Source organism: Chionomys nivalis, chromosome 8, assembly GCF_950005125.1.
Source record: "Chionomys nivalis chromosome 8, mChiNiv1.1, whole genome shotgun sequence".
NCBI lineage: Eukaryota > Metazoa > Chordata > Mammalia > Rodentia > Cricetidae > Chionomys > Chionomys nivalis.
In genome coordinates this window covers 23,144,722-23,157,549 of record NC_080093.1, presented here as the reverse complement: position 1 = coordinate 23,157,549, position 12,828 = coordinate 23,144,722, and the positions used below count along the sequence as shown (strand labels likewise).

At 42.8% G+C, this 12,828-nt stretch overlaps 1 protein-coding gene across 2 annotated transcripts in view; it reads left to right on the top strand.

Annotated features, from left to right (window-relative positions):
• The first annotated feature begins 357 nt into the window (after positions 1–357).
• Tnks2 (tankyrase 2) overlaps positions 358–12,828 on the top strand; it is a 60,763-nt gene continuing 48,292 nt past the window's right edge. For both annotated transcript variants that reach the window (XM_057777819.1, XM_057777818.1), the window contains exons 1-2: positions 358–861; positions 12,567–12,791. In XM_057777819.1, coding sequence (XP_057633802.1) covers positions 663–861; positions 12,567–12,791 — 424 coding nt within the window. In that variant the 5' untranslated portion in view covers positions 358–662. The remainder of the gene's footprint in view (positions 862–12,566; positions 12,792–12,828) is intronic.

Genomic DNA, 12,828 nt, shown 5'->3' with positions numbered 1-12,828 from the left:
GGGCGAGGGAAGGGGGAAGCAGGAATCTCCCAGGGGACAGTATGGAAGCAAAAATAAAGAACCACCTTAAAACTTCCAAGAGAAAATGCATGCCCGGAACAAAACTTGCAAAGGTTCATTTTCAGTATATGAGCAATGAAACTCATTCTGGGAGGTCTATGCTTTAAGGAAAAGACAAGGCAGCCCTCCCGTTTCCAGCAGAAGATCCCTAAAGATGGCGGTGGGCCGGAGCCCCTTCTCTCCCCTCAACCAAAGGCTCTCGCTGCACATTTCCCACAAACCCCTCCGCGCGGCCCCTCTCGGCCAGACCGGCCCGGCCGGAGCGCAGCCAGTGCGCACGCGCGGGCTGACGTCACGCGCGCCCCCAGGACCCGAACGAGCTGGCAGGAGTGGTCTCGGCTGCTTCCGCCGCCGCGTCGCTCCAGGGCTCGGCGGGCGTGTTCGCGCTGCGTCCGCCGCGGTGGGGCAGCCGGGGGTCACGGAGTCGTGGCGGGGGCGCGCGGCGACGCGGCCATGGGCCTGCGGCGGCTCTGGTGACAGCGGGGAGCCGAGCGGCCCGGGCCCTGAGCGCGTCTCCTGCGGGGAGCCTCGCCCTCCTGCTCGCGGGGCCGGGGCTCCTGCTGCCTTTGCTGGCGCTGCTGCTGGCGGCGGCGGCCAGGATCATGTCTGGTCGCCGCTGCGCCGGCGGGGGCGCGGCCTGCGCGAGCGCCGTGGCCGAGGCCGTCGAGCCGTCCGCCCGCGAGCTGTTCGAGGCTTGTCGCAACGGGGACGTGGAGCGAGTGAAGAGGCTGGTGACGCCCGAGAAGGTGAACAGCCGCGACACGGCGGGCAGGAAGTCCACCCCGCTCCACTTCGCCGCAGGTAAACGCCGGCCCCGCGTCGCCTCCCGCACGCCCCACCTGCAGGCTCGGGCTTGCAGGCCGCGAGCCACACCGCCCTGCCCCGGCGCCGACCTTTCCCGGGGACTCTCGCCTGGGCGTCACGCTCTTTTCTCTCGGGGCTCGTGATGAGGGGTGGGGTGAGCGTGCTCTCGGGAAGTTGTTTTGGTTGTAGGGTTTTTGCTTGTTTGTTTGCGTGGGTTGATGGGGGGAGGTGCTTTGTTTTGTTTTACTGTATCAACAATACCTGCACCGACTTCCGGTCTTGCTACCGTGAAGGGCCTCTTGCACACAGAAAGACCTTGTGATTTGAAAAAGTCATTATCTCGACAATTCACTCTTTGCAAGTTCCACAGTAACTCTTCCCAATCCCTTAAGTTCTAGCGGCCTTCGTAAACGGTGAAAATGTAATTTAGAAGTTGTTTTATTGGCTATTGACTCATTAGAGTTAATTGGTTTAGGTTTCTGGAGAGACTAAAACCGGAAACAGGCAGCTTTGGGAGACCTGAGATCTACTTAGGCTGAGTGTGGGTGGCCTCTGCCACACACACACGCACAAGTTGGGGTGGAAAGTGAGCGAGAGACAAGATGGAACACGCACTGGAGCTTAGATCTAGGATTTTGAGACTCGTTTTGAGTCATCCTGAGATTTATTTTAAATACTTTGAAATTAGTTTTTACTGCTGGCTTCTCTATGATACCAGAGTGCTAAGGTTTGTTGAGGTATTTAAAATAGCCAGGGATGGGGCCAGTTTATTGACTGTACCTTTTATGCTTCTATAAAGGACAGATTGTAACTTTTTAACCTCGTGATCGAAAAAGGTCATCATGGCTTGGTAACATTTGCTATAGTGTGCGTCAAGATTGTTTAGCAGTTCTTTTTAAAAAGAAACATTTTAAGTTTCTCTGTGGGCAGGGATGATGGACAGAAGAGCATGAGAAAGATTTCTTGCTCGCAGGCATTGCTTTTACAGTTAGACTGATTGTGGGTCTGGTTGCTTTGACCTGTCCCCATTTTAAAATGTACATGCTGTCATGAATCATGCTTCCTTAATTGAGAGCCTCTCTAAGAGGGAAAAGCTTGGGAAAACCTCAGGTAGGTGAGCTGAAAACGCCTGTGGACACTAGGAAGAAAAGGAGAGCCCTGAGGCCAAATCTCTGTTGTCAGTGTTGCCTTTCTTCGGCTAATTTGAATTGTCCTGCTTGACCATTTAGCCAACCTATTTGGCAAATGGTCACAACCAACTGCTACATAATCCAGAGGGGTAATGTTACTTAGATTATGTTCACTTGATAAAAATAGCCAAGGACGATCTTAGTTGCCACCTTTCAAGAATTTGGTGTATTAGTGAGTTCATGTCTGAAAATAGTAGTATTTAGAGACGTGGGTGTATGGTGTGGCCTTGTTGCTCCTACTCCATCCCATCCTCAGTTCTTCCCCAACATACTCCTCTCCCACCCCATGGATGGAATCTAAGGCCTTGCACATGCTAGACAAGTGTTCTACAACTGAACGGGGTAGAGTATACCCAGCCCCATGTGTTTTATTTTGTTTGTCCAGATTGAAATGGAAATTTAAATAGCATAGGGACCAACTCGCCACTCATAATTTACTTACAGACAGTTTTAGGTTGTAAAATTAAGAAGTTAGGATATAAAAGGCAAATCATAAAATAATTACTAAGGAGGCTAGGGAGATGGCTCAGTGGATAAAGTGCTTACCTTGAAAACATGAGGATTTGAGTTCAGATCCCCACCACATTAAAAAAAAAAAAAACAGTTGTATTGATACATGGCTATAATTTCAGAAGGATCCTTGGGGCTTATTAGCCAGCCCTTCATCAATGAGCCCCAGGGTCAATGCAAGACCCTGCTTAAAAAAATAGAGACCCATAGATAAAGATACCTAACCTGGTACTTGTACACACAATATAAAAAATAATTGCTAAAGAATTGATTTCACACCTTTGAAAGCCCTATGTTTCAACCCTAGAAAATAAGAAGGTTTTTAAAAGATGGCTTTGTAATTTTAGGGTTTGCTTGTTTATTGGGTTTTTCAAGACAGGATTTCTCTATGTAACAGCCCTGACTGTCCTGGAACTCACTTTGTAGACCAGGCTGACCTCAGACTACAGAGAGCCACCTGCCTCTACCTCCCTATTGCTGGGATTAAAGGTGTGCACTGCTGCTGCTGAAACGCACACACACACATCCATACCTGACTGGCTTCTAAATTTTAAAATCCAAATTATTAGATTAATGGAGCATTTACTAATTCTGTTTTCCTGTGCCGGGTATGGCACCCAGTTAAGTACCTTGACCCTACTAAACGCATTTGCTATTGCGGAGCTACATTCTCAGCCCTATTTATTTTAAAGTAAGTATGCCCACCCACATTTTCTCTGTGGGTAGTGAGTTAGCATTTGTGCTTATGTAGGCGAACTGTTGGGTGCTCGGTCTGTGGTCTCTGGTGATACTTGGTAATTGCCTGACCACGCAGTTATTTGTGTTTGTACTTTATAGGGTTGGAGATGCAAACGCATTTTTAAAAATTTATAATAGCCAGTTAAAGTTTAAAGGTTTAATTGGAGCAGGAAAGGTGTGCTTTGTCAATAAGAATGAGAGGTGTGAATGCTAGAGAAAATGAAAAATGGTTTTTGTCTTTCCATACATGCACACCCCTTAAAACAAACAAAAAAAAAACCTCTTAGTTCAATTAATCAGATGTCAGCCCCTTATGGGAATTAAGTTCTTTTTGTGATTGAGATTAATTACATAAACAGATTTTTTTTTCTTCTGTTAGCTGCTTTTTATTATTGAACTAGGTAATATACTTCTAGGTAATACAATTTTTAGGAAGTCATTCCTAAGAAAAAATACACAGAAAATGATTTCCTTTCCCTTCTATTCTTTCTCTGCCCCCAATTATACAGATACAGGATATGAATTGATTTTTTTTCTTTTTTAAAATTTTGGGTGACATCACAGAATGTATACAAACAACTGGGTTTGGGCTCTAATTTTACTAAGTATAAAATTCTTGGCACTAAAATTCTGTTTAATCAACATTTTATGTATGTGATTGTTTGGCCTGCGAGTGTGTGCACCATGTGCATGCAGTACCTTTGGAAGCCAGAAGACAGTATCAGATTCCCCTGGAACTGGAATTACAGATGGTTCTGAGCTGCCGTGTGTGGTGGGAATTGAACTCAGGACCTCTGGAAGAGGAGCCAGTGCTCTTACCCACTGAGCCATCTCTCCAGCTCTTTATCTTTTTTTTTTTTTTTTTTTTTTTTTAGAATACTTTTATGGTCTGAGCATTTTGTGCATGCAGACAGTATGGGTTTTTTGTGTGCATGCATGTCTGTGTGAGGGTGTCAGATCTTGGAGTTGCAGATAATTGTTAGCTGCCATGTGGGTGCTGAGAATTGAACCCCAGTTCTCTGGAAAGGCAGTAAGTGCTTTTAACCACTGAGCCATTCCAGCCCCCCTGAAATACTTTTGGAGTATGCAGAAAGTGTCAGTCAGTACAGAAAAATGTACAAACTGTGGTTTAAGAAGTCCAGGTATGGGCTGGAAAGATGGCTCAGCAATTAAGAGCACTGATTTCTCTTCCAGAGGTCCCTGGTTCAATCCCCAGCACTCACGTGGCAGCTAACAAATGTCTGTAACTCCAAGATCTGACACCCTCACACAGACATACATACATGCAGGCAAAATACCAATGCAAATCAAATAAAAATAAATTAATTTTAAAAAGAAATCCAGGTATATAGACAGTGGATAGAAAGACAGTACATGTGCTATGCTGTGAAGAATGAAAAGTTGAAAATGAATGTGCATTATATAGTTGTAGCCAAGAGATGTAGCACTGTTTTGATTTGTAGTGTGTGTGGTTTTTTTTTGTTTTGTTTTATTTTTTGTTTGTTTGTTTGTTTTTCGAGACAGGGTTTCTCTGTAGCTTTTTGGAGCCTGTCCTGGAACTCCCTTTGTAGACCAGGCTGGCCTCGAACTCACAGAGATCCGCCTGCCTCTGCCTCCCAAGTGCTGGGATTAAAGGCGTGCGCCACCACTGCCCAGCTTGATTTGTAGTATGTTATTGGTACCCATTTTGAGCTGGTTAGATTCAATTAGAATCATCCACTATGTGAACTGCTTACAAGAAGTTTCTTCCATAGGAAGAAAGTGGAATAAGAGCATCTAGAATTCATTATACAGGCAGTAGATAAAAAACTGGATTTCTAAAGATGAAAGAAGACTGGATGGACCATGTTCACATATATGCAACTCTTGAAGAGTGAATGGATGTGGCTGGTATACAGTAGGAGAAAGGTTACAAGAAGCTGAATAACCTTTTCTATTTAACTATGGATCTAGTTGGAAGTATCAGAACATGGGGTTCCTTGGCATCTTTCAGAGGCATACAGGATTTCTGTAATTTGACAGGTTGTTCATTCTTTGGTATAGAAGAATAGAATAGTAGTTGTCTCAATTCAAGTCTTTGACAGGTCATCTACAAACAATATGATGATTTGTGTCATTTTTATTGTTTACTAAAACAATTGTACTAAAAATCTCAAAAACCAGGTTGGAGAGATAGCTCAGCAGTTAAGAACACTGACTATTCTTCCAGAGGACCTGGTTCAATTCCCAGTAGCCACAGGGCTGCTCATAACTCTATAACTCCAGTTCCAGGGGACCTGACATCCTCACACAGATATACATGCAAGTAAAACACCAATACACATAAAATAAAAATAAATTATTAAAAATCTCAAGAATCAGCCAGGCATGTTGGCAAATGCCTTTAATCCCAGCACTTGGGAGGCAGAAATAGGTGGATCTCTGTGAGTTTCAAGGCCAGCCTGGTCTACAGAGTGAATTCAAGAATAGCCAGGACTTAAACAGAGAAACCCTGTCTCGAAAAAACAAAAAATCTCAAAAACCTTTAATACCATTTCTCTTTATAAAAAATATTTTTATTATTATTTATTTGTGTGCATGTACCTAAAGTTAAGGCCATCCCCTGGAGCTGGAGTTACAAACAATTGTATGCTGCCTCATGTGGGTGTTGGGAATTGAATTTGGGTCCTCTGCAAGAACAATCCATGTTCTTAACCACTAAGCCATCTCTCCAGACCTTTTAATACCATTTCTAACATCGTACTTAAGATGTAGCCACACAAATCCACAAAATGTATCCACATTTTTTGCCTGGGACTACAATTGTACATTATTATTTTCAGGATGGGGTTTTGATTCAGGAATTAAATATTACAACAGAAACCCCAATACTGATTAGTCTGCTCAACAAGTCAGGCTTTGATTCACTGTGTCTTGTAATGTAAGATCTTTGCTAAGCATTTGCCTTGGCTCTTTCTGGACTTAGAGAGGTGGCTTCAGTAATTTCTTTGGAGTACTCTTCTGGGTGCTCCCTCATTCAGAATGTCAGGGTTTTATCATCTCACGGTCCATGACATTTTTTTCTATGTTTCTTCTAGTCTGACTGGATAGTATACCTGCTCCAAGTCAAAGTGGACAAAGCCCTCTTCCTTTTATTACTATTCTAAAGAAATTTAAGAAGGAGATTGGCATTGACTCTTAGGGTATATCTGCTCATGTTCTACCTTGCCAGTGAGAACAGATGGAAATGGAGCTGTAAAGCATTCCCTTCCCCCAAGAAATTGTTACTTTGTCAGAAGTGCTGTGTACCATTCTTGAGAATCTAAGAACGAAGATTTCATCAGAGATTATTCTCTGAGAATTTGGAAAACATCCTTTTATTGTTTATTTTTGGTTTTTGTTTGTTTTTTAAGGCTGCATTACATGTCATCTGGTTGATTTTTATTTATCTCTTGATCCCTTTGCCTCTGAAATGCTAGGGTTAGAGGTATGAGGTACCATGCCTGACTGATGCATCTTAGATGGATGTGTTTTCCCAGCAGTGGGAAGTTTACTGACAACACCTCAGGCTCTCTAAGTAAAATCTTCCAGTGCAGTGGTTCTCAACCTGGGATTTGTGTTTGGGGGTCAGACAACACTTCTACAGGGGTTGCATATCCGATGTTTACAGGTCATAACAGTAGCAAAACTACACTTAAGATGTAGCAATGAAAATAATTTTATGGTTGGGGTCACCACAGCACGGGGAACTATCTTAAAGGGTCGCAGCATTAGGAAGGATGAGAACCACTGTTTAGTGTTAGGATGTGGCTTCAGTTGTTCAAAATTTCAGGCTCTTGATCTTGAACAATATAGCAAATTCAACTACCTGTAGTCAGTGTCCCTCTAATTTTGGCTTCAAGCAACCCCCTTTTCATGGTATTTTGCCAGGTAGTTACAACTTGACCTTCAGCTAGGTCCAGCACATTGGAACAGGAATCTTCCCACTAAACGCTATTTCTTCTTTTTTTTTTTTTTTTGACAGGGTTTCTCTGTGGCTTTGGAGCCTGTCCTGGAACTAGCTCTGTAGACCAGGCTGGTCTCGAACTCACGGAGATCCACCTGCCTCTACCTCCCGAGTGCTGGGATTAAAGGCGTGCGCCACCATCGCCCGGCTAAACGCTATTTCTTGTAACAGTAACAACTAAACACTTACTTTTGCTTTTGCCATTCTCACCAAGTTCTTCTTTCAGTGAGAGTCGGCCTTTATTTATGTCACCATTTTTATTAATGATTGTTACCAGTGAAGAAGTAGAGATCCTTCTTCTAAAGGTGGATGTATTACATGACTTTACAGTTAAGAGGGATACTTAACTAATTTCTGCTTATTCTCATTCTTTTGTTTTACTCTCCAATTTAGGAAGCCGTTTCTAAAAGCCTTTCCTCCAGATGGATACTGAATAGACGGGAGAGGGCAATAGTAGAAGACAATGTAGCTGGGGTAGTGGTGACAGTCAGACATGAAAGCAGTAAATTTACAGTCTCCTTGAAATTTTCCTTCTTTGCTTCTCAGTACCATTCTCAGTTTCCATTCTTAGCTTTTTTTCTCATACCATGGTGTATTAAGCAAACATCAACAAACTACTAAACACCTCATCCTCTGAAGAACTCCAGAAAAATAAAGATGACTAAGACATTCACAGCTCTCAAGTCTTATGGAATTAGCATCCAGAAGCTGAGTTTGGTTGTACATGCTCATAATCTCAGCCCTAGGAAGCTGAAGCAGGAGGCTCTTGAATTTGAAACTAGAAGATACTGAGCCACCATATACAGAGAAAGACAGATGATGCGGACTAGATCAGTGAGCAACAAAGACCCAATCCCTGCTCTTAGGGAACTTTCAGCCAGCCTGTGTCCGGTGAGAACAGTTGGACTGGGTGGAGACTGGTCAGAGGTCGCCTTGTTTGGGTGGTGACTTTTAAATAGGCAACAAAACTAAGGGTTGTACATTCAAAGGAAGAACTTTCTGAGTGGAAAGAGCATTTACTGAATTTCAACATACTTGACAAACAGGAAGGGGAGGAGGGCATGAAACAGTGCCAAAGGTCAGTTCATCCAGGATTCTTGGTAATTCACTGTGGTGACGTGGGATTCCCCTCTGTATGCTATGAATATGTTTTATTACCATTGGTTAACATAGAAGCTGTTTTAGCCAATGGCTTAGCAGAAATCTGAACAGACACAAAGAGAGACACAGAGAGAAGGCAGAGTCAGAAAGATGCCATGTAGCTGCCAAAGGGGAGGACATATTGGAACCTTAGGAAGCTTACCGGTAGGCCACAGCCTCATGGCAATACACAGATTGATTTAAAAAAAAAAGGGGGGGGGGGTTAGTTCAGGATGTGAGAGCTAGCTAGAAATATGCCTGAACTATTGACCAAGCAGTGTTGTAATTAATACAGTTTCTGTGTGATTATTCTGGTCTGAGCAGCCGGGGAACTAAAGAGCAGTCTCTGCCTGCACTGTGGCGCATTTGAGTGTTTAGTCTGAGTGCCCATGGAAAGCAAGTGAACTATTTTAAACAGTAACGTTATACGGTGGAGTTAAGTTTTGTTGGTTTGGTTTGTTTCTGTGGGTGCTTGTGTTTGTGCTGTGGGGTTGTGGTTTGCAGACTCACTGAGCATAGGCTACTTTTATATTTGTAATCTTTGTGTCTTAGTCTCCTGAGGAAAGAGACCACTGACATGTAACACAGAACTGAGGTCCTGGACTCTTAAGTCTATGAAGTGAAAGAGTCATGAATATCTTTGTTGATCATTTCCCCAGTATTCTAGTTTGCTTCCTACTGTTGTGGTAAAACACCATGACCAAAAGCAACTTTGGGAGGAAAGGATTTATTTGGCTTATACTTCCACATCACAGTTGCTCAAGACTTGAGGGCAGGAACTAAAACAGAAGCTGTGGAGGAATGGTGTACTCGCTTGTTCTACGCAGCTCCTTCAGATAGCTTTCTTAGACAGTCCAGGATCACCTGCCCAGGGGTGGCCCTATTCAATCAATCATCAATCAAGAAAGTGCCCTATAGACTCTACAGGCCAGTCTGATGGAAGCATTTTCTCAATCGATTCCCTAATGACTCTAACTTGTGTCAAGTTGACAAAAACCTAACCTACATACTAAGTGTCCTTCACAGTATGTAGCGTCTAACAGTTTGTTGATATTTGCTGGATTGTTATATCATAGTATTAGAAAATAGACAAAGAAGAAAAGCTATAAAAGAACAGCTCTGTTCTGGTGTGTGCAGCCATAAAGACTGCTGGAAATAGAAATGAAAGGGCCACTTCTGAAAAACAAGACTGTTGAAGGCAGGAAGTTCGGGTGGCTGAAATAAAGCAGTGTCAGTGGAAGTATAGAAAAGCTGAAACCTTTTGAGCTAGAGAGAGATGCTTTTGAAAGGATCAAGATGAAACATTCTAGAACTTAGGTGACAAGTGTAGACAGGAGATTCCAACTACAGATCTCACCAGATTCAATTTTGCAGTCTTCTCCCACATACATACTTTCAGCACTACTCATTCTACTCTTTTTTCATCACCTCTTAACATACTTTTTTATGTTTATTGCCTTCCCCCATGCCAATTAAAAAGAAGTTCCTCAAAAGCAGAAATTTGGTGAGCTAGAGAAATGGTTTTGAAGAGAGCACTTGGTTCCCTTGCAGAGGACCCAGGTTCCTTACCAGCACCGATAGATGGCTCTCAGCCATCTATAACTACAGTTTCAGGGGATCCAAAGCCATCTTTTATTTCCCAAAGGCCCCTCTATGTACATAAAAACACATTTGTGCGCACGCGCCACTCACACAAATACAAATTTTTTTAAGGCAGAGATTTAATTTACTTATTGATTGTCATATACACCAGAAAAGTATCTGGCACATAGTAGATGTTTTCTTATGATTTGTTAAATGAATGACTGATCAGGGGAAGACCTGAATCATGACTCCTTGAGCTCTTTGGAGAATGTATTTCAAGTAGGAAAGAATAGTGAGCTGTTGAATATTGCTGGTGTATCTAGTCAAATGCAGACAAAAACCTTTGGATTTAGGAATATGGTTATTGGAAGTGACCCTGTTCAAAGCAACTGTGAGAAAGAAGCAGACGCTGGCTGAATTTGAGAAAAGAAAGAGATAAACCTTACTGATTGGGTTGTGCAGGAGCAGAGCTGAGAATGTGCGTTCAGGAAGAAGACTTTCCATGAGGGAAGAAAGAAGTGTGCTGAGGGGCTCTGGGGAATGACCTAGTAGAGTGTCAAGATTGAGGGGGCACAGAGAGAGCAAAGATCTTGAGAAAGTGAGGAAGTGCTGTAGGTTCTTATACGCTTCCCACTGTATAACAAAATATCAGTGTTCTCTAGTTAGCTTCATTAATATTCATGCCTGGCTTTATGGCCAGAACTCCAAAATGACTGTCTCCAGGTTGGACCAGTTTCCTGAATTTAGGATCCACAGAACCTATTACTCACTGGACATTTGTCCCATGAGCACATCTAACTAAGCATTTCCAGAACCAAATCTTACCTACTGTTCCAGTTAGCGTTTTTATTACTGCAGTAAAACACCATGCATGGCCTGTTGCACAGAGAAACCCTGTCTCGGAAAACCACCATGACCAAAAACAGTTTGGAAGGGAAAAGGTTTATTATACTTCCACATCACAGTTCATCACTACAGGTAGTCAGGGCAGAAATTCAAACAGGGCAGGACCTGGAGGCAGGGACTGACTCACGCTTACTGGCTTGCTCAGCTTGCTTTGTTATAGCACTGGACCCTCCCTTATCAACCACTGAGAAAATGCCCTACAGGTGCCTACAGCCGGGGCAATTTCTCTCTCTTTTTTTTAATGGGGGTTCTTTATTTCTTTCCTTCCTTCCTTCCTTCCTTCCTTCCTTCCTTCCTTCCTTCCTTCTTTCTTTCTTTCTTTCTTTCTTTCTTTCTTTCTTTCTTTCTTTCTTTAAGATTTCTGCCTCCTCCTGGCCACCGCCTCCCATTTTCCTCCCCCAATCAACTCCCCCTCCCTCAGCAGCCCGAAGAGCAGTCAGGGTTCCCTGCCCTGTGGGAAGTCCAAGGACCTCCCACCTCCTTCCACGTCTAGTAAGGCAAGCATCTAAACAGCCTAGGCTCCCACAAAGCCAGTACGTGCAGTAGGATCAAAACTCAGTGCCATTGTTCTTGACTTCTCAGCAGCCCTCATTGTCCGCTATGTTCAGCAAGTCCGGTTTTATCCCATGCTTTTTCAGACCCAGGCCAGCTAGCCTTGGTGAGTTCCCGATAGAACATCCCCATTGTCTCAGTGTGTGGGTGCTCCCCTCCTGAGTTCCTTGCTCGTGCTTTCTCCTTCTGCTCCTCATTTGGACCTAGGGATTTCAGTCTGGTGCTCCAATGTGGGTCTCTGTCTAGGGGCAATTTCTCAATTGAAGTTTCCTCCTTTCAGATGATTCTAGCTTATGTCAAGTTGACAAAAAGCTAACCAGCACACTCACAAACCCTGTTTTATTCTATATCTTGGTTAAGATTCTGTTTACCATATTAGCCACTGGAGTCTATGTTTTCTTTTCTTTCTCTTTTTAATTACTAATAGTGTCATGTGCAGTAGTAAAAAGATTGAGAAATCACCATCTAGATCAGGATGGAACTAGTTAAATTTTCATATTTCAATAAAATAGAAGTTAATTTCTAGGCTATTACTAGATTTTAAATTTTAAAAAATGGGAATATGCAAATAGCATCTTAAAAATATTGGTGGGGATATGAGTGGAATGGATTAGAACAGTAATCGCGTCAGATTTTGACTTAGCTATCTCCTGTCTCTATATTCCTTCCATTTATCTACCCCACTGGAGCAGAAAGATTCTGAGACTTTAAGTCTGCTACTTCTTTATTAGGTACTCATTTATATACTTAAGTTACATACATGGAGTGTATGAAAATGTGTGCACACTAAATATGCAGAACTTGGTGTTTGCACTTGGAAATGTCATTATATAGTTGGAGCCACTTGGGGTTTGAGCTTTTAGCCCCCTTAGAATCATCTCTGAAATTAGTAGCAATCGCAACTAAGGTGTTGTGGGCTACTTAGCAGAGGGAGAGACCTTGGGTTTAAACATTAAGGTTAGTTGTATGTATTTCAGGTCATCTTTTCAACAGTTCTTAAATCCTTGATCATGGTATTTTTTTATCCTAAAACATTTTAGCATAGCTTGTCATTTTCCTTGGTAAACTTAAATGTGGGTAATTTGTATTCTTTCTAGGTTTTGGACGGAAGGATGTAGTTGAATATCTGCTTCAGAATGGTGCAAATGTGCAAGCACGTGATGACGGGGGTCTTATTCCTCTTCATAATGCATGCTCTTTTGGTCATGCTGAAGTAGTCAACCTCCTTTTGCAACATGGTGCAGACCCAAATGCTCGAGATAATTGGAATTATACTCCTCTCCACGAAGCTGCAATTAAAGGAAAAATTGATGTTTGCATTGGTAAGCCAGTATTTCTTTCAGAATTTTCTAGAAATTG